This window comes from Calidris pugnax, unplaced genomic scaffold, assembly GCF_001431845.1.
Source record: "Calidris pugnax isolate Ruff unplaced genomic scaffold, ASM143184v1 scaffold318, whole genome shotgun sequence".
Lineage (NCBI taxonomy): Eukaryota > Metazoa > Chordata > Aves > Charadriiformes > Scolopacidae > Calidris > Calidris pugnax.
The window spans coordinates 43,081-65,100 of NW_015091062.1; the positions used below are offsets into that span (position 1 = coordinate 43,081).

At 43.5% G+C, this 22,020-nt stretch overlaps 1 protein-coding gene across 1 annotated transcript in view; it reads left to right on the top strand.

Moving 5' to 3' along the window:
- The window catches only part of EDAR (ectodysplasin A receptor), a 73,987-nt gene that overhangs the window by 39,495 nt on the left and 12,472 nt on the right, over positions 1–22,020 (top strand). Inside the window, exons 2-5 of the mRNA XM_014956694.1 lie at positions 7,973–8,041; positions 8,741–8,863; positions 9,970–10,151; positions 14,982–15,067. Of these exons, the coding sequence (XP_014812180.1) occupies positions 7,991–8,041; positions 8,741–8,863; positions 9,970–10,151; positions 14,982–15,067 (442 nt within the window). The 5' untranslated portion in view covers positions 7,973–7,990. The remainder of the gene's footprint in view (positions 1–7,972; positions 8,042–8,740; positions 8,864–9,969; positions 10,152–14,981; positions 15,068–22,020) is intronic.

Sequence of the window (22,020 nt, forward strand, 5' to 3'; positions counted from 1 at the left end):
CTGTGGCTGTTCCTCCTCCCGCCTGTACGTGTGTTGGTTGGCATCAAGAGCAGCCCCAGCAGGTCGCAGCTCGCAACTCCCCACAAATATGGAGGATTTGGTTGCTCAGGCATGTTCCTCCGCCTGGCGTTGGACCAGGAGCTGCATTTTGGCCTCTCTATGCCTCATCCCTTTGCTGTCCTCCCCGGGGGGACCCATGCTCACAAGATGGGTGGGTGGACATGGTACATGGCCCGTGTACCACCCCACATCCCCCTGCTCGGGGCACAGGGTCCAGCAAGCCCGTGCCGTGCTGTGCCCCTCAGCTGCCTCTTCCCTCGGGCACCCCCCGGCACGGTGCCCACTCGTTGTGTGGCCCCTGTTCCCAGCAGAGCGCTTCCCCTCCCCGTCCTCCCTCTCCCTGCTCTTCCCAACAATGGTGGCCCGGGCAGCTCGGGATGTAGTTTTGAATTTAAATGCGGCCAGCCTTTAGTTTACAAAAATAATAAATCCCCTTCAAACGGAGTTATGTAAAAAGTAGAATAATAAAAAAAAACCTAATGTTTTTTGGCAGCGTATGTATCCCTTTGTCTGCAAGACAGAGGCCTGTTGACAAACAAGAGGCTTTTCTGGGACTCTAAAATCAAGTACCAGAGCATAAATGGCCACCACCTAATCCTGACTTCATTACATTTGTCAGACGCAGTGAAACTGCTGCAGTGTTGCTTCGTGCACTTGTACAAGGAAAGAAAGTTCGGTGGCCCAGACCCTCCCGATGACATCCTCCCCTCTCAGTGACCTGCTCAGGGGAGGTTCACCCCCTAAAGGTACCACCATGCTCTGCTGCAGCCTCCTCCCGCAGCACCCCAGCTGCTATTCAGTCTGCCTGTAAGATGCGTTAATTCAGATGGGTTTTTTATGTAAACCATGGAAAAAAACAGAACTGCGTGTTGACCTCTCTAACAATTTTCTGGCTTTTAGCTAAGAAATGCAAATATGCTGCAGAGCTAAGAGCAGACATTATTTATTGATGGTCACCATGGGATTTCTATTCTGTTTACCATTTCAACAAATTCTGTTGATGGTCACTGCAGGATTTTCAGTTTCTTCCTGTGAAGTATTTCTAAATTTCTCTGCCTCTGTCCTGTCCGTCAACCATCAGTGAATTAAAAAGATGTCACTCTGCACAGTGCTAAAAATTATCTGCTTCCCAAATACTGTGAGGTTTGAAGGTGCTCAGCAGCTCACAGGATCAGACCCTGAGAAACGGAAGCAAAGTGTGAGCTCAAATCCTTATCAATCTTAATAATGCAAGCCAAGACTCAGGCTGTTCTTATTAGGTTATCTGTCATCTAGAAAGTATAAAGCCTAGAAAAAAGGCAAAGATGTTAGAAAAACACCATCGTTCTTTCAGTGGTTTGTATTTTCCTAATAAGCTTCTAATTTTCTGCTCTGAATGGAAAGTAATGCTTGTCTTAGGAACTAAGGAGAGCTTCTGAATCTAAAATGAGTTATTTTCGTACCAGCAAGTTTACCTCTCCCCTGGAAGCAAAAGGCCAAAGCCAAATTTCTTCTCCCTCAGGTAGGGGCAGATGGGGAAATTTCTTAGGAGGTCATGATGGAGAAAGCACAGAGTCGATGTGGCACTGGGACAACCCGGTAGACGGTGAATGACTGTAGTGTTGCTCGTTAGTTCTTGCCTTAGAATTATTAGGCTGGGGAGCTTAATGTGCTCATTTGCAGTTTTTCATGGTGACGTAAGGTCCGTCTTCCAACTATTTCCATGGAAAAGTGGGGTGCCCTCCGGCAGCTGCGAGCTGGCAGCAGGGCGAGCTCACCTGGGCAGCGGAGCAGGAGTTCTCCGGGGGCGAGCACGACGCAGCCCTGATGTGCCTCCAGCAACGCTGCGCCCACTGCCACCCATTGCCAGCGTTTCTTAAAGAAAAGCCTGAGCCGTCCTAAAACAAACAAGTAAGCAAGCGAACCAAGAGGAATAATATGTCAGTTGTAGCACTTCCCAGCAGACATTAGGAGGGGCTGAAAATAACAGGGAAGACTGCATGTAAATCACCTTAGAAAAAATTTATTTTCAGTGAGATGGAAGGCAAGCCTCTCCCACTGAGGAAAATCCTTATGGGGACTGGCCAAAAAAGTCAAGATTTTTTTCCACATTACAAATATAAGGTTTCTGATTTTATTTTAAATTGTGCGTCAGAACAAATCCCAGATTTATTTTATATTTTTTTTAATTATAGAAAACAAAAGAGATTGTGTGCCTTAGCCTAAGGGTCAGGGCAGTCTTTTGACTGGGGGAGATACAAGTCCCTGCTCACATTTTTGCTCTAATGAGTATTTTCTTGTTTGTGTAAAGCAGCACCAACCGCAGCAGCCTCCATGGCGGGATCATGAGTGGCTTTCTCCCACAGCATCACTTCCCCACCAAAATATCAGCCTTTCTAGTGGGGATGTCCCTCAAGCAGATGCATTGCAATGGCAGGTTGCAGGATCAACATTTTACTTTTTTCCTGCCCAAAAAGCCATCCCATACTCACTCTCCGCTCACCTCCCTGAGCGACTCAAGTTGCTAGGGTAGCAGGGAGGGAGGCTTGCCTGCGAGCCATGTGCCCTGGGAAGACTTTGGGGTGGGGATGGGGACCACCATGCTCCTCCAGCAGCCCTGATCTGGTGGGGTTGGGTTTTGGAAGGATGCTGCTGGCAGATGAGGCCAGCATCAGCCTGGAGGAGGCTGAATCGGGGCCATGCTGGTAGCAAGGGGGCCAAGAGGGCAGCTGGATGTTTTTTTCCTGCTTCGTACCCTCTTTTTTTTTTTTTCTCTCCTGAAAACTTTTTCAGAAAGCTGACTGCCCGTCTACACAGAACCTGACGTGTCTTTATGTAAGGTGAGAAAGCAGGTTTGAATATATGTAGTTCCGGATGCAGCTTCCAGATAGGCGAGTCTGTAAGAGACAGATAGCTCTTCATTAGGCTTGATTGCCCCATGTCCTCAGTGTATGGTGCCCCCATTAACAAATTAAAGAATCTTTTATGTCCCCTCTTGTCAACGCAGCTCCTACTGGAAAAAAAATCTTGTTTCTGTGCTCGAGCAATGAATTACTTTTCTGATGGAGTTACCAGATCACAGAGGCAATTTAAGTTTTATGTGTAGCTTGAGCTGTTCTCGCTTCCTTTTGATGTTTCAGGTAAAAGGAAGAAGAGAGTTGTATCATTTTAACACTTTTTACATCTCTCTCTGAGGTAATTCTTAAGGTATTTGCAAGGTCAAAGTGATAAAAAACAGATATGGGAAACTATATTTCTCACTGGCCTACAAATGTAATATTGTTCGGTGCAATATTTTTTCACAACAGTACAGACTGTAACCAAGGCTACAAAGTAGTTTTCTTCATCCTCTCTGTGTTTCCATTTGCTTATAGTTCCCTACATTTGTTCTCTCCTCGAGCTTGTGCTGCCATCATCGTCATTCAGTGATGGGCTCAGGGAACCCTCTTTCCACCTGGAGGAAAAACTCCGACCGCATCTTTTTTTTTCATGAGGCCAGAGCCAGACTGAACTCTGGCTGCTGAACTCTGAAACCTGTGCAGCCCTGCAGTGAGGATTATACGCTTATCACAGCTAGGAAGGATTTAGCAGCATCAGGAGCACACAGAGATTATCTACTGGCCCCATGCAAAAAACTGATAATCTGTGGAAAAGTCGGTTTGCGAGGTTCCTGGCACAAACTCAAGAACCCAGGGCAAGCGCTGGGTTTGCTGGTGGCACCTGTGAAGTACATACGACCCACCCACCTTTATTTATATGAAACCTTTTGTCTTGCATTCTGCTGTCCATCCCCACTGTTGTTGCTAGTAGTGGAGATCCTGGATGCAGATTTGTGATTGATGCCGGTTTGCCAGCTACTCAGGAATCACAGTTGTAACCGCAGACCTGCTAACCAAACTGCTGCCTAGAAAATCCCAGAAGAGAAATGAGTATAGAAATAGCAAAATGGTAAAAAGAAGGCTTCGGGAAGACCTTACAGCAGCCTTCTAATGTTTGACGGGAGCCTACAGGAGAGCTGGCAAGGGACTCTTTGTCAGGAAGTGTAGTGATAGGACATGGGGTAATGGTTTTAAATTGAAAGAGGGGAGATTTAGATTTGATACTGGAAAGAAATTGTTTACTGTGAGGGTGGTGAGACACTGGAACAGGTTGCCCAGAGACGTTGTGGATGCCCCATCCCTGGAAGTGTTCAAGACCAGGCTGGATGGGGCTTTGAGCAACCTGCTCTAGCGGGAGGTGTCCCTGCCCATGGCAGGGGGGGTTGTAACTTGGTGGTCTTTAAAGTCCCTTCCAACTCTAACCATTCCGTGATTCTAAGTTGTCTGACACAGCTGTTGTGCCTTTCCCTCTTGAAAAGCCAAGTTTTGTGTCCTTGAAGTATATCTGCATCAATGATGAAATTAAGGAAATGCAGAGAGAGCAAAAAACCCACCTCTCTACAACATTAAGAAACACTTATTTCTGTACTTCAGTCCATGTACTTGTTTTCCTCCTTTTTTCAAGCCTTTTTTTTGAAGCCAAAACATCTATGATAGGAAATTATCTTTTGCACTGGGCTGATACTGAAGCCACAGAATTAAAATAACAGCTAAAATCATCCATTGAAATCTGTGAGCTTTAGCTTAGACCACCAGCTGGGGTAACCTCATTGTTTACACATTCCCTATGTTTACATTCACAGATACCGTATCATGGCAGTACTACCTTATTATCTACGTAAATTATCAAATTCAAAGGCTGACTATCGCAAATGGTGCTTTTTCTTCTTTGGACAGCAAGAACTAAGCATTTTCTGCCTGGGGATCTATCTATCTATTTATTTATTTATTTGTATCTGCCAGTTCTTGGTAAGAAGCTGCAAAGACTATATAGGAAGGCGTTTCGTTTGGGAGGAGAAATATTTGATTAATAGGGTCCCAGGCGTCTCTTTTCCTATTCCCCCAGGCCAAATTTGTGCCTCACAGTCTACAGGAGAGAAGCTGAGACAACAAGTCTCTAGCATTTCTTGCTGCGGTTGCCACTGGGAAAATAGTCTTCCTTTTCCTGTCAGCTTATGTGTATATTCTTAACAGCTATTAACGAATATGCCCCGAAAGGCAAATATGGCTGTAATTAGCAACCCCCTCTAGTCATGACGAGGCTTGCAGCGTGTTGCACACCTGATCCACAAAGACACAGGTCTGTGTTTTACACCTCCTCTCCGGAGACACCCACACGGCCTAAGCAGAATCACAAGTCGGGATCTGTGGAGACGGGAGCTGCCGGAGATCCCAAATTGCTCAGGAGCCATCGTGTGGTCCCTGGCAAAAATCCACCTCTAGCTCCTTTCCACTCACCATTGCCTGCCGTCCCGCCGGAGAGAGTCATTTGCTTCAGTCAAAGCCTGGCAGAATACGAAGGAAAGGTGCCGCATCTGTTAGCTCATTAAGAACTAATTGCTTTTAATGATTAGGGGGCCATAATAACCGGTCACTCTTTTTCCTGCTTCTTGCCAGAGGCAGGCTCACTGTCCAAGCTTTGTATGTCTTCAGAGATGTCAGCTAGAAAAAAAAAGTGATCTTAGCACTAGAACACTCCTTTTTGTGTGGATGGGATTATTGAGTGACAGATAATATGTCATGGGTCTAAATTAACATGCCTGCAAATTGTCAACAAGCCCAAGAGCAGCCTGGTATGTCTTGGTAAATACTGTCAGGTATCATCCCGGCTGAGGAGCTTCCTATGGCCCTACTGCCAGAAACCTCCTGCATCTGCCTTCTCCCACTCCTGCATTACAAAAATGAACATAGTGGTTTTTAACTCCAAAGGATGTTAAAAAAAAGAACAACAAAAAACAACAACAAAATGAAACAAAACAAAAAACAGAGAATAGCACTGCCAGTTTATGGCAGTGTGCTTGGATAAGGGGACGAATAATTAAACTTAACTTTTTGGTATTCAAATTTGGGGGGAAAGCCTCCCCTAGAGTTCTAATAAGCACTTTCAACTCTTTTTTTCCAGTCAAAAAGTACTTCGCATATGCTTGACATATTGCTGAGTATAATGATGGAATGCAAGGGGGGAAAAATCTATGTTTACATACAAAACATACCCCCACATGCATATTTATATTGAGAGACAGAAAAATATTTTATGTATGTATGTATAACTTGACACTTTCAACATTTTATGTAAATAAATGCCAAATGGATGGAGAAGATCATATTGTACACTAATGGGCTACACTTCTTCATTTCCATTTTTCAAATCTGGCTGTGATTGCATACAAGTACCTCAAACAGCAAACATCTGGGTGGCTTGGAAGCAACTGAAGCATGTTTTTACTCTAAGACATATTCTTACTGTAAAGTTACAGATTCAAGCTTTACCAAGTCAAAGTTTTGGTCCTGAGCAGCCTCAGACCCAGTTTATAATAAATATGATGATTTTGCAGTATCAGTGGTGACACAGTCCTAATAATATTCATACTTAAAGTCTAACAAGCTTTTTTATAATTACCCTTCAGTTTAACAGACATACGCGTTAAGACTATATATCCTTGGAACTTTTCCAAGTAACTGCGCTGTCATAGCCTATGTCCAACTTAAATGTTTGACAGTTTATACAATTGCATTACTATTTTCCATCTCTTACTTCCAGATTTAGGACAATTTATCTCTGATTCTCTTTTGTTTTTAGGTTTCAAAGTGCAATTTCCTGCAGAAACAAATATACTCATAATTCAGGTTGTCCACCCACCCACCCACCCACCCAGTTACCTGTCTCAGCTAGCCCAATTGCTGGAAGGAACATATAAAGCAAGTTCATAGCTTGATGCTGGAGTGATATAATCTTTTCTTAATCTACTTAGTGTTTAAAATACTAGAGCGTTGCTCTCATGTAGGTTGTATGCTCGAATGTGGCACAAAGCAGTAATTGTACTCTTCTGGGAGACTAAAAGCGTTGTAGTGTCTGAGACCTGGAAAATTTAAAGAGTAGTTTACATTGCTAGGACCAAAGTGTTGCAACTGTATCTCAAACATTTGCAATTTGAGGCTGTAAAATCCCTAGGGCGTATTATGTGCTGCAACAATAGCATTAAATATGTTGTATCATGCTAACAAAACAAATTGTGCCTCCTTTTCCTGTCTCATTTTTCTCCTTAGAAAGAAATCCAGTACATGAATATGTAACATTCAAAATTATTCATTTGAAGAAATGAAATAAATTAGCACGTGTGTTTATAACACAGATTGCAGCCTTTCTTTCCCCCAACCATTGTAACAGCACTTCAAATTTAAAGTTTGGCTTCTTCCTTGACTATAACCTCTTTAAGTTTGCAGATTGCTTATCGAGAACAAAAAGCAGCCAACGCTTCTGATGGAGGGCTTTCTCGGTGGATCCTTGAAAGCTGGCAAGGAAGGTGAAGCCCTGGCATGCCCATGTTGCTTGCCATCGTTTCGCTCCCTGGCTCTGCTTTTGGCTGCTCCATCTAGATCTTTCCTAGCATCTACATCTGATCTACCAGGGTCAGGCACCAAGCAGTGTGGATGCAAGCCAGGCTACTGATCCCCATCCCTCTTTGATTCAGTGGTCGAGACGTTCCTCCGTGGGAGCCCTTGGCTCCTCTATGGGAGGATTTCTCAGCAAGCCAAGAAGTGCCAGGGCTTAGAACGGGTTCCTCATTTTTGATAGATTTTTATAATGGCTGCAGGACTGGCCTCCCTCATGCCATCGGTCTTCTCAAAGAGAGGGAAGAGATGTGCAGTAAGGGTGTGCAGTGTGTGTGTGGGTGTGAGTGCACGTGCACATCTCCCCCTCTCTTTTGTTTAGACCTCCGGGCATCGCTCCTTCGTAACCTTTGTTCTGCTTAGGATCCCTTCTGTTCTTATTTTGGCAACACACTCACATATTTGCTCGTGTTCGTAAACAATCACCAATTCTGTCTTTTCAGGTAAAATATCAAGAGAGCATGGCTCACCTGGGGGAACGTAAATGGACTCACGTGTTTCCTTTTCTGGTGGTAGGTATTTATGCACGTATAGATCTCTCCAGCATGCAAAGATAACTGGGTTCTCCTTGGGTCTTTGGAAACATCTCTGAATTGTCATGGCACAGCTGCAGACAACTTAGGGACTGAACCCAATGTAGTGATTGGTTTCCATTCAACGAAAGACCTGGGCATGTGCTGCTTAGACTGAGGCTTCTGGGGAGGAGGGGGAAGGAGAAGGACCCAGGATGGAGCAGATGCAGGAGGGGCTGGAAGAGCCAATTAGCCTGGGTGTCAGATGAAGCACAGCCCTATCATGGTAGAGGCCTGAGGCGGCTTATTTTCTCAGGTTGTTATAATTGTCCCTTGCAGTCACATTTATGAAGGCTCATTAGAGCTGGGAGGTGGGGTGGTGCAAGCAGGCATTTGCTGCACAGGAGAGCGTGACAACAAATAGGTCAGGAATCACAGCCTGCAATACTTGGAGGAGTAACTGTGCGTGAGCATCAGTGCTCTGAGAAACTCTTAGCAGGGCTGGGTTTCTGAAAACTCTACCTGCCTCCATCCCGCGTAGTGGCACCACTTCTGTTTCCGAGCTTTAGGGCTGTTTCCTCCTGTAGTGCCGGCCATGCCACCTTCTGGGCCACAGCAGCTGGGCAAGGGCAGGGAGCGAGGCGTGGGGGGGCGAAGGCGGTGGAAGTGACAGTGCTCTGGGATGCTCTCTGGTGACAGGTCTCCCTGGTGTACTCCGCCAGCGCCGAATACTCCAACTGCGGGGAGAACGAATACTACAACCAGACCACCGGCATGTGCCACGACTGCCCCAAGTGCGAGCCGGGCGAAGAGCCATACATGGTAATTTCAGCTTCCTCTGCCAGTCATGGGACACATATTGAGCACCAAACACAAAAAAAAAAAACCCCGAAACCACCAAATGTTTTGTTATGTGGCGGTTATATACAGCTAGGAGAGACACTGGGGAAGGGCAGAGATGCTTAAGCTCACTCCTGCGAGTGTGTCAACAGAGCGAGGCCCCACGTGTGTGCTCGCTGGTCCACCAGGAGCAGCCTGTTAGAAGGGATATTGCAGAAGTTGTAAGGTAAAAGTTCCACGCACGGTCTCTGCCAGTCCATTCTCATCTCAACAGTTATTTAAAATCTGACGCTGCCGTTTCGGCGTGGTGTGATAAATCGCCTCAGTCTGGCGTGCTCGCTGGCCCCCCACACCGAGAATTTAATTTTGCTCTCCCGCTAAGATATTTTGGCACTGGAGGAACTTGGATGCTTCTGCAACATTTTAAATCATGGTTCCTAAGTAACCATTTGATTTACGGCAGATAATTGTTGCTTATTAAAAAATAAATTACTGAAATCCTGTTTGGTTTTAATGGGATAAACATCCTATTGCAAGAATTTCACACAGTTGGTAGTCCTGAGCAAGTACATCTGAATAATAACCAGTTGGTTTTAGTTTTATTTAATCTAAACGTAGTGTTCAGCTGGGACATGTGAGTTCAGGGGTTATGAAATCTCATACAAACATTGCCTTTTGTGATGTTCCCTCTGGCCTCTTCAGGCATGAAAGCAAAATCACTGATATTCCTGCTGCAGCCATGTTTCCCCTGCAATTTTCTTCTCTATTTTTCAATTTTCAGTTCACTTCTGTGTCTAAGCAGCAGCCAAAATTCACTTCCATGACTTGCTGGAAGACAACATAACTAGCTATAGGGGGCCACTTTCAAGGAGTGTGGTGCTCTGGTTCCCCTTTTCCCTCTCCAGGAGACAGCGTGTTGGGTCCCTATATCCCTCCATGGCCTTTTTAGGACAGACACTGAGGAACCAAACAACAAGTTGTTTTCCCTTGGTAGGACATTGTGCTGCAAAGCCAGCGGTCCAGACTATGAATATTCCCTTTCTCTAGAAGCCACTGCGCAGCTTTTCAGTGACTTTGTGTTGTTGCAGACATGCGGATACGGCACCAAAGATGAGGACTACGGCTGCATCCCCTGCCCTTCGGAGAAGTTTTCCAGAGGAGGTTACCAGATATGCAGGCGGCACAAAGACTGTGAGGGTTTCTTTCGAGCCACAGTCCTGACACCTGGCGATCAGGAGAATGATGCAGAATGCGGTCCTTGTCTCCCAGGGTAAGGATTTACCTGTGGACCTTTGCTATACCCAGGGCACTGCAAAATACTTCTTAAATGTCAGAATCTCTGACAGCCTCTCTTCATGTCCTAGCTGACTGTAGCTACAATACAGGTGAATTATGCTTTTCAGTCTTTGCTAAAACAATACATTTAAATGTTTCAAAAGCATCGGTGAATTTAGCATATCAGAAGGTGTCGTTAATCTTCCTGAAATCTCACTGAAGAAACAACTGCTGGGAATAGCTAGAAAAACTTCAACTTTTCCTCTTACTAAAGTGGAAAGGGAACAGCTCATGTACCCAAGCACAGGAGAGCAGTGCCATTTTAAATGCTCTAAGAAATCCAGGTCAGCCTCCAGCTTTGGCTTCAGAGCGCCACCTTCTAAGTCCTGCTTTCCATGAAAGAGGTCCATGAAGATGCCTTGGATAACCTGTAGGATCCATGCTGGCACTACAACGTGTTTAGGAACATGAAATATCTGCTGTTCAGATGCTGGCAAATTTGTCAGTAGTTGACAGAATTAGCTAACATAGCTGTTAGGTGAGATTTACCAAGGCATTTTAGTCTCTGAGGGTCCTTTCTAGCCAACAGAAAGGGGTCTGAAGAGCTGCTAATGTGGTGTGCGTGCTGTTGTTCAGAGTCAAAACAAGTTCCAGGGCTGGCTGAAGGCATTTAAAATAGATGCTGTTTAAGTCCATCTTTTTAATGGTCTCTTATGCTCAGTATAATTCTAATAGCAATGGTGAGAAAGCAGCTGCGACGTTGAATCTGTTAGCAATATATTCTTGACCGTGTTACCTTTAAAGTCTGAAACCCAAGCACACATTTGCTTTCTTAACATATTTTTTTTGGGGGGGGGGGGGAGGTACAGTAAGTAAATACTCTAAAACACAACCTCACCTTACATACCTTTTCAGTTTCTGCCAGTGTGCCTCTTTGGTTTAGAACTGTAATTCCTGCTGACATTTGGCTTTTGTGCCGTTTGCGGACACTGTACAACCCACACCACTTATAGCACAGGAAACACTGTTAAAGAGGCCCTGCAAGGTTCCAGGTTTATTGTATCAGGGAGTCTGTGTGAAATTTTCACAGTTTACAAATAAAAAGAAGGACTTGTCTAGCTGCCAGCCAAGCAAACTGATGATGTGATTTGAAAAGAGCTCCCTCTTGACTCCCCTCATACATCATAAAGAGCAAGAAAGTCAAATAGTGGCCACAGTTGCTGTTATGCAATTTTTGTCAGGACTAATGAGGTCACCCAGGTGGGAGCGGGGTGCTAGCTGAAAATAATCAGCTTGCACAGCTGGTGCTTGGGGAGTAATCTCAAAACACCATGTTTGCACAGGTGTAACCTGTAGCAGAAACTGGTCTGCCAGAGCCTGGCTGTGTGCCGCTCTGTTTGTGACTCTCAGGCCCTGGGATAGTTTGGTGAGGCCAGCAGCTAAGGAGAAACACCTTCTTACTCCAAGCTTAAAGAGACAGAATTTGTGTCAAGGTAAATTAAATATGGGCTAAGAGAAGCTCTGAAGCTGCCTTGACTCCTCACGCATCTTAGAGACCCTGGAGTTCGATCCTGAGCGATGGTGGGGGTAGTGCAGAGCTCCTGGGCCAGAGCAGAGACTGACCAGCCACCCTTCCTCATTGTCCCTGGTGGCAGAGGGACAGCCAGGCGCCTGGGTGAGTGGCAGCTGGCAGAGTGCTCGCTTCCCCAGGCAGGAACCCTCAAAGAGCCCCTGGGTCAATGGGAGGGGAAAATTAAGGTTTCCATTTTCAGAAGACTGTGCTTCTGAGACGTGTCATGGACCTTCCCAAGGTAAGAGCCCACATGCTCCAATCTGTATTTAGGGGCATCTCATCCCTTTGCTAATTTTCACCAGCTCAGTAAAGCAGTCTGAGGAAAAGGTGAGCGTGTGGCACATTCGGACCAGAAGGTTTTAGACAACATCACTGAATTGGCAGCCTTTCCTCAGGGGCTACAAGTGCCTTTCTCTCATCACTTACCTTCAAATAGGTGCTAGATAATGATATATTTTTCCTACTATTTTTTTCACTGTTATTAATTATTAGTTTTAGGAGAACTTTGGTACAAGAGCATGGGTCATCCACTGCTTCTCTGTGTCAATGTTCCCCTCCATATAAAATAGGAATAACACTACTTGTCAAGCTCACAAAAAGGTTGCAAAACTGTGACTGGGGGCGAATTCAAAGGCTTAGCTCTGAAGCTGTGGTCCTCAAAACTAACATTCAGCAGCCAGTGAACTCTGGAATTACCCAGACCAAACCTCCTGGGACGCTGCAGGCTTCATCTTCTGCTCCTATGCAGAAGCTCTTCCATCATGGTAAACAGGACAGGTCAAGAATGCGGAAATTAGGTGTGACTTAGACTATTTCCCTCCCTGGGATGATCTACTAGGTGTTCCTGTAGTGTGACTGAGATCACAACCAACTAGGAGCAGCCACAGCAAGGGTCTCTCTAGCCTGGTTGTCTCTCTTCAGTAGTGGCCATAAGTGGAAACCCATGGAGGAGAAAGAACAGGGCAAGCATATGTTATAAATCTCCCACATGCCATCCCAGCACCTATTTTCAACTCAGAGGATTGCCTGGTCTCCCCACAAGTTGTAATTGCAAAGGGAACATTTCCTTTTAAAATGTAGTCAGAGATGCCTCCACTGCTGATGCTTCCCCTTTTTACGTGTTTGTCCATGATTACAGCAAATCCAAGATCATTTCTCTGAGGTATTTTAAGAGAAGGAGTGAGCTTTTTCCTTTGTTTTCTGAATGAAAACATTTAGCCAGTGAATTTCTAATGAGATAAAGTCCCTCCCTGCAGTTCTGGATAAGGCAGCAGATGCCTCCACCTATGTGCTCATCACCTCTCTGTTCCCTCTCTGCAAAATGTCCCCTGCTGAGAACAGCCCCCTGTGTCCTGTCCCCCCCCAGCCCCAGGTGCCCTGGTCCCTGCAGGAGGTTAGACCCAAATCTGGGGCCAAGTCCCTGAGTGTGACATGACACCACCAAGGTCAGCCCAAGATAAACCACCATGTTGTTAAGCAGGAAAACACTTAAGTCCACTTTTCAGTGTAGTCTTTACTCTTGCATTTTTCCTGTAACACTTCAAAATCTGAGCCTAGCGGGTGCTAAGGAAGGAGAAGGAAAGAGCATCATACTGTAAGAATAACACCATCAAAATTCACTGTTTCATTAGTGGGCCACTTCCTCTCAATATAAAGGGATCAGATATTTCCAACTTTGCCTTTTGTATTTGGTGCATTGCAAAGTAGCCAGAAACACGAACCTGTTGCTGGTACTTCATAGGGGTGAATCATTAATGTTTGCAGCTGCAGAGCTTCCTACTCACGTGGGTGAACAGTTGCTTGCTGTGAGCATACCCTTCATTTTTCTTTACACGTCCTCCACCATTCTGCATTGTGGCGAAAACCAAGAAATATTCCACCAGCTTGATTTAATTAACTGTCAGAAGGACTGTTTGTCTTTCCTAAACCACTGTGGCTATTAGACTGTAGATCCTAACTGTCCTGTATTTTTCTTTATAGATTTATATGTATCTTTGGCCTGCCACTCTTCTTTTTGTGGTTTGGCAGTCATTTCCTGCTTATTTATTAACTGCTTCACAAGCTAACATTACGCAGGCCCCCATAAGAGTGGGAAGATGAAGTTTTGCTCCTGAAAGGAGGGTAGAGTGGAAGATAGGGCACAAGAGACATTCAAAGGGAAGAGTGAGGGCAAGTCTTTTAAAACCAGTAAGAAATAAAGGAGGAACTCCGTTCAGTGGACCTGCTCTTCTGGGGTACCTCCAGCCCCTGTCCCCATCCTGGCATCTCTGTGTACTCCATTTCCTAGACCCTTATTTGTAGTCTGGGACATTCATTAATGACCAACTGATTTTGATGGACAGTTTCAGCAGTAATTTCCTTACAATGCACACATTTTCCAGCAAAAACATAGTGCACATGAACAGACAGGTACGTGAGAGCAGAAAAAACAGATTCCCCGTTGTGTAAAGTGTGTATTAGGTTGAGTGCCTGTCTACATAGAATGGGTTATGAATTTATTTATTTCATTAAAAACTGTAGTGATTTTCAAGTGATTTGTAAGGATATGTCCGTAACATCAACTGTGTATGATTTTGATGTAATTTACTAATTAGCTTGCTTGTGGATCCAATTCTTGCATAACCGATTACCTTATTTCAGCACTAACTTTATTAGCAGCCCAGAATTTTAAATGATTAAAACCTTTCCTTCATTCTGTAATTCCACTATCAAGGACTAACTTATAAGCCCTACAGCAAGGAAGTAAAAAAAACAACCTCTGTAAAACTTAAGCTGACTTTTCCTGTCATGTGGTGATTTCCTGTATTTTTTATTCTGATTTGGCTCAGATTTGGTTCTTACATTAAGGAAGGTGAAGGAAATTAACCAACCATATCCAACTGGAGGTCTTACGTGAAAGATTACTGCTTCAAAAAATTGCATTCCCTTATTTTGAAAAATCTTATTTCAGGACATGCTGTAAACTGCGGCTTGAACTCAGTGGGGAGAATAATGTTGTTTTGGGCAATGATACTACTTCTTGTCATGTAGACTTGATGGTTGATTAATTGCCTTTTAGGAGGAAAGGAAGAAGAGAAACACTGTCCCTATTCAGACAGTTTAAAAAAAAAAAAGAATAATCTTTGCATCAAATTGCTTATAAAAGTTTTTTTTTGAGTGATTTTATCTCAGTGTAATTGGTTGCTGCTGAACCGTGCTCAGTTGTAGCATATTAATTAACACTGTTTTGCCTCATCTTGCCCTTCATTACAGTTACTACATGCTGGAAAACAGACCTCGAAACATCTATGGGATGGTTTGCTATTCATGCTTGTTGGCGCCTCCTAACACCAAGGAATGTAAGTGTTCTGTGATTTCTATGCATTTCATCTGGTTTTGACTAGGAATCATCTGGAAGCTCAATGTGAAGTCCTTCAGGGATGATTATTATGTTCAAACAATAAGTCCATCTCCAGTAAAGGAATTTCTGCTTCCAACTAGCCTTGCCAACAAAGGGAGTAAATGCTGAACGTTTCGGGAGAGATCACAACCTTTGATTTGAGGACCTGCTCAAAATAACCTGTTCAGTTATGCTCCGGTTTCCATCTGTTAAGACACCCCATACAGGACTTATTATGGCTTCTTTATCAGTAGGTACAGGAAGTCACAAAACTCTGTATTTTTTAATTCAGTTTCAGCTCAGCTATAAAGAAAACCTGGGAGACTTTGTAGATCGTAGTAAAGGTGCATCACACCTTTTCATATCCTTTCTCCTTTATGCTCCATATGCTTTCTCCTTTAAAGGGGGTAAAGAACATGAGAAAAAGAAAAGGAAAATGAGGTTCCCTCTGAATGAACAAATTACTTCGACACGCCCTCAAGAGAATCTGGAGCAGATAAGGAGAAAAAGCTTTTTTTTAAAAAAAAAAAAAAGAAAAAGAAAAAAAAAAAGAAAAAGAAAAAAAAAAAGAAAAAGAAAAAAAAAAAGAAAAAGAAAAAAAAAAAGAAAAAGAAAAAAAAAAAGAAAAAGAAAAAAAAAAAGAAAAAGAAAAAAAAAAAGAAAAAGAAAAAAAAAAAGAAAAAGAAAAAAAAAAAGAAAAAGAAAAAAAAAAAGAAAAAGAAAAAAAAAAAGAAAAAGAAAAAAAAAAAGAAAAAGAAAAAAAAAAAGAAAAAGAAAAAAAAACAGAAAAAAATGGGCACTTCCCCAGAGAAATCCAATGCATCTGAAACTAAAATCCTGTCTGTGTTCTGTTCTTCTAAAAGTCTTTATCATGAAAAAGCATTGCACTATTTTACCTCCTTGATATTGAAGCAGAGGTTGACACAGAAGTCCCTGAGCACTTCTTTGTGTACATAAATAGCAATTACTGAGTTCAGATGCTGCAGAACTGTGTATCATTGGTGCTCTGCGAGCCACTTCAAAGGAGGATAGGTCATTAACAGCTACCACCTTTAGTAAAGTGCAGGAGCTCAGATGAGCCAGGGGATAATTACCACCTCACACAGCTCCAGGTGAGCGGTAACAGCTCGGCTGGAGGCATCTCCCTCAACCTGTCTGCCTGCAAAGTGGCTGACCCATTCTACAGCTGCTCACCCCGCTTGGCTGCAGAAACCCACCAGGTCCTGAGAGGTGCCTTTCTGCTTGAGACCGTGGGAGTGGGCGAGGGCAGGGCGAGCGTCATTTTGGTGAGATAAGGTCTGTGTTAGGAGGTGAGGTCAGGGCGCTAGGGAGGACCCGAATGTGAGATGTGGGAAGAAGGGGGAGAGGTAAGTGAAAACATGAGGTTAGGAGTCTCGGTGGGAGATGAGGTTTATCTGGTAAAAGGATGTGGACACATCTTCTCCTGCGTGAATGTGAGGGCTGGCTGCCCCAATGATGGGAATGCGACCATACTGGCTGCGAGCCGATAGCCAGAAATTAATCACTTCCTCAGCTCTGATGGTCTGTCTCAAACACGTGCTCAAATGGGTTTTTAGTAGTATCAAACACATTGCAGCTTACTGATTTGGCGAGGAATGACCAGAAGGTCTTTTGGCTATTACTCAATTCGGAAAACAAATCTTTGTCTTTTTTGAATATCTGGCAGATACTATATATAATGTGCTCAGTTCTGTGAGGAAAGTATGAATCGCACAATCTGATTAAACACATGCTATTTTTAACTTGACACACACAAGAATAAATAGATATTATCTTTGGGAGAAATTTAGGCAGGTGCATAAACCAACAAATTGGGTACTAAGGTAACAAGAAAACATTAGTCCTAGAAAGAGTAAACATTACCATTTTAATCAAGTCTATGAAATCAACCATTTGATTACAAGTGTTCAAAAAGTGGGAAAGCTTCTTAAAGTCCAAATCCCTCAAATCACAGAACTCAGGTAATTTGATTTATGAGGTCTAAACCTCTGGACCCCATTCAGGATGGCAGCTCCCTAATTCATAGGCAATAATTTGTACTCCAGATGGAAAACCAGCCTTGCTGCAGGAACCTCTTGAAAGGCTCACTGTTGCTGTGGCAGGCAGCATAAAATTTATCATTAGCAAATGATCAAAAATAAATCTTCTTTATCTCTCTTATGTTTCACAGTCATCAGATTATACCAGTCAGAGCAAAGAAAAGGTGTCATGTCAGTGTTGCCCAACTGCATCATTTTTGAGGTTTGCAGATTCCAAACTCTGAGCATGTACCTTCGATGTGAGCATGGCTTTTCTGTCATATAAATGATAATATCAGTTCTTTGGTAGAAATGGTTCCTCTGTGCGGAGCAACTGTGTGTAATGGCATTCCTTCCTCACTGTTCTGGCTGTCATGGTGGAGAACCCAGAAGGCCTTAGAGAACTCCAAATGGTCCCAGGCATCTTCTTTTCCTTTCTTGAGACTTCAAAATTTAGTTGAACACCCTTCAGGAGCTTAAACTTTACCAGGGTGCCTCCCCTAGAGCTGCCTTCAAACAGTCCTGCATATGGCACCCCACTGGAGAAAGGTGACCTAACAGGTTACAGGGAAACAAAGGTGGCAAATTACTTAAAAATAGGAAACCAGGCATGACAAGCTCTGACTTTACACTTCTAGACAGAAAAATGAGGGCAGATAAATCCCGTTTCAGGCCTTCATTAGGTTTGAGACAGGTTTGGAGGACAGTGGTGTTCTCAGCTGGAAAAATACCTCGGTGGGGAAGTGTCTGGGCTGTGTGTTAGAGAGGGCCAGAAGGAGAGCAAAGCAGGGAATGTGTGCTGCTGCATGGAAACCTGCTCAGGGAATTTGCCTGACGATACATTATGTCTGGTGGAAAAGTATTTGGGTTTGATCAAAGGGTAAACAAATAGCTTTCAACTCCAAGAGCCTGCTGTGCAACTTTCATCTCCTACACAGTCAATAAACCTTGAAATGGCTGAGGAAACAAGATGAACACCCCGTGTCCCAGCATCTGGAAATACTAGCATAAAAAGGACTGGAAGTGAGAAAGAAATTCCCTGATGGGCTTGTGTCACCTTTTTCTTTTCCCCATCTCAAGGGACTTTAGACAAAAAGTAGCACAAAATAACATGGAAAAGAGGAGGAGGAGGAGAGGGAGACATTTCACAGAAGTCAGAGATTTAACTGAGGCAAATGCACCACCGGGTTGTGGTGTTGAAACTCTCTCTCTGGACTGAAGGATGGGAGCAGTCTCTGAAGAACACCAGGCTTCGGCAGCAGCTTGTGGGCTGGGAAGGGGCTGTGCATATATGAGCATAAGGGTGTATATTGTGTAGTAGGACAGATTTTTCTTGCTGGGGAAAGGGTAAACCTCACCCTAAAGACTGCAATTTTTCATACCTTGTGCACTGTGAAACACGTTGTGTGGGACTTCTGGGCTCTCAGCATGCAGCTCCCTCAAGTCTACTGTGTAGGAGCCTCAGGACTGGTCTGCTAAGCACAGAGGAGCACAATTGCCAGCACATCAAAGATGTGAGACCTTGAGCTGCGCATGGAGCAGATCATGAGTCACCAGTGACCCTTGGTGATGGTAAATTGGGGTATGATACCTCTGTGATAAATAGCAACACTGCAAAAAGTAGGGGAGGCGGGTTTCCTATGCAAATCAAAGAATGAAGGTAATGAGCACCAAACCACTTTAAGATGTGGCTTCCCACAGTTAATAGTGCTGGATTTTCTGTTGACACCTCTGAAATTGGAGTTACTTGAGGCTTCTGACTGCATTGAGTGTTTTCATTGTGGTTTTTTTTTTTTTTCTTTTATCCAATGTAAAAGTATATGCAAAAGACAGAATACTTAAACCTACATGGAGCTTCTCTAGCAGAGAGGTACAGTTACCGCTGCAAGAGATTTTGTCTTTTAGCAGCTGCAATTCTCTTATCAGTTTATGAATATTAACTCTACTCTTCTGTTCAAACTTTGATATTTGCCATTCCAGTTCAAAAATGGTGGAGGAAAACAATATCAAACCCCACGACAAAAACTTGAAGAACGTTTACTTTGAAGTATTTACACAATTATGTCAAATATGCAGATCCTTTTCCACTCACATATTATTGATCTAGATAACTTTGGCAATTGATTGAGTGTTTTCTTTTTAATCTACTGTATATATTCATAAGTTTGCATGGGCACAAAATCTGTTATTTCCTTACACCTTTTTTGCTAGTTGTATAGATGAAAACAGATGCAGTAGTCAACCTGTGTAAATCTAACACCTACCAATGATGGCTTAGAAAAAATTAAAAGGAAAAGAAAAAAACCGAAAAACAACAAAGGGAAACATGTAGTCAAGTTGGATTTCAATTACCAGAGAGCAAAAAGAAAAGATCATTTTTATTATTGTATCGCTAGAACTTCAAAAACAAAAGATGAGATGGAACAATTGACTAATGGGCTGGTGGCTTCGTGTAAGCTGTAATAGGGGGGAGTCATGTCCATACCCGTGTACTGAAGACTGAGAACTCAGCCTCCCTAATTGAAATGCTTAACACAAACAAGCCTAGTGCCAAGAACACTTGTATTAGTGAAAAATAATTCTTTCAGAGATTTTTATTTTAACTCTCCATTCTTTTTAATATCACTAATTTTCTTTCCTTGCCAGTTTTGTCCTTTTGTAATATGATCAACGTCAGGACTTTTTTTTTCCTTCTGTTTCAAATTACACTTACAAATGAATAGGCTTGTTAGCTGGAGCTAACAAACTTTTCTTTTTTTTTTTTTCCTTTTTTTGACTTGTTTGATCTCTGAACACCCCATTCCTCTTCACATGTGGAATGGGAGAAATGTTGAAGGCAGTGCTTTATTGTTTGCTGGTGGTATGGCCTAATTCTCATCCCCTTAGGGTCTGTCTATATTAGGAAACGAACCTAATCTTAGGGCAAAATTGGCCCTCCTCAGCCATAAACCTTCAAGGGGAGGGATCTGAGAAGCAAATACGGGGTTTTCTGTCTTTGGCTGCTGGGAAAACTGGGCTCAGGTATCGCTCAGGAGGGCACCTGGTCCCAGTGCAGCTCTCCTGAAAGAAAACTCTGATGGCTTTGATGTTTTCACCTGTGCTGGAGATGCAGCTCCCACAGTGAGCACCACTCGCCCCTGGGAAAGGTTGCAGGTTTCTGCAGCATCCCTCTGCCCGGGTGCAGGAGCTGCAGCACCTGCAGGGATGCTGCTTTCCACCACCTGCACAGCCTGGCCACCAAGGAGCGGGGGAAAAGGGAGAGCGGCTCCTTGCAGCTCCGCTCTCTTCCTTCTGATGCTTCTGAAATCATCGTAGTAGGGTTTTAACAGCAATTATCCCCTTTGTGTTGCACAGAGAAGGAGGGGATAACACTGAATTCCTGGAGGTGGGGTTAATTCATGAAGCGTGTGCCTATGACCTACCAGTACTGTGCAGTGATTACAGCTCCCAGTGCATCCTAAACAAAGCTACAACAGATATAAATAAATTGTCAGACTAAGGCCATGCAGCCTATAACCATCACCGCTTCCTTGCCCTGGCAAAATAAAAGGAGAGAGAAATAGAACAGGTAAAGACATTACAGAGAGCACAACAGCATAAAATATGTCCTTTTATGTGTCCGAAGAGCAGTGGTTACTTACAGTGAGAATGACCAGATCAAAAATAAAAGTCGGGGGGAACTTTGCTATCACCAGTTTTAGAAGGTTCGGCCTCAGGAATTAATTTACTTCATGCTTTTTCTGGTTTAATAGCTACCTAGACTAACAGAAGTGGCTTCAGGAAACATCAGAGTAACTTGCCTTATAGTATTCTCTATGTCCCCTGAAAATAAAAGACAGTAAAATAAAGAGCAGTCAGGCAATCCTCCATTGTCTAGCATATGCTCTGTTACTACTGCTTTGCCATATTTTCGGAGTTGATTAATATTTGATCACTGAAGTCATATGTAGATGCCTTGGAGAGTGGCTTGGCTTTGACTGCTGCTTCAGCTTCCATGACTTTCCAAGTGTGCAGAGTTTCCATATGGAGTGTTGTTTCCCTAAGTCTGAAACCAAACCTTTCATGTAGGTCCCTGAGTACAGATTTACATTAATTTGAAAATTCTGACCTCTGCTTTCTGAATATCTATGTCTTTATTTATGACTAGGTTCAGTTATAATCCAGTTTTCAATTACTTTGTCAGCCATAAACTGCCTACCTTTATTGAATTTCGACTCAATATAATTTATTTTTCATCTCGTATTCTGGGCTGCTGGTTATTTATTTGCCTGTGTGCTTTATCTTACTTCGCTCCCGTAAAAGAGTCTCAGCGATGGCACTCGCGGCTCAGCTGGCAGTAAGGAGGGTGCAGTGCCATTCATGAATGGACCCTGGCTGTGAGAAAGAGGGAAGCATCAGGAGAAAGCAAGCTGCACTCAGTGGCAAGAAATAGATTCATATCTACACAAAGACACTTCTTATTTCAGGATCACTCCGATAGTCTGTTGTGTACACACTTTGGGTGTTTGATACTCAATATGTCATTGAGTATCAAATAAACTTCAAAAAAAGCTGTTGCTAGCTATGAGCAGCAGTCCTTTGCATGGACCAGTAAGCTGACACCCAGAGCAACATATGTCAGGAGCACATATGGTCTCCTATCTGCACCAGATTTTATTCACTCACAAACACTTGCAAAGGGGCATGTTGGTAAAACCTCCCCTCCCTGTGCCCTCCTCCTCTTACAAATCTGGTAGTTTTGTTCATCACTTCTTCCTGTAAATCTGTCTTGAGACACATGAACAACTGTAATGGTCCTGCGACATAAAGCAGACAGGTTCTTTGAAACAAAAAAATTAATAATATTTTATTCCCCAGCATTTATTCATGAGGA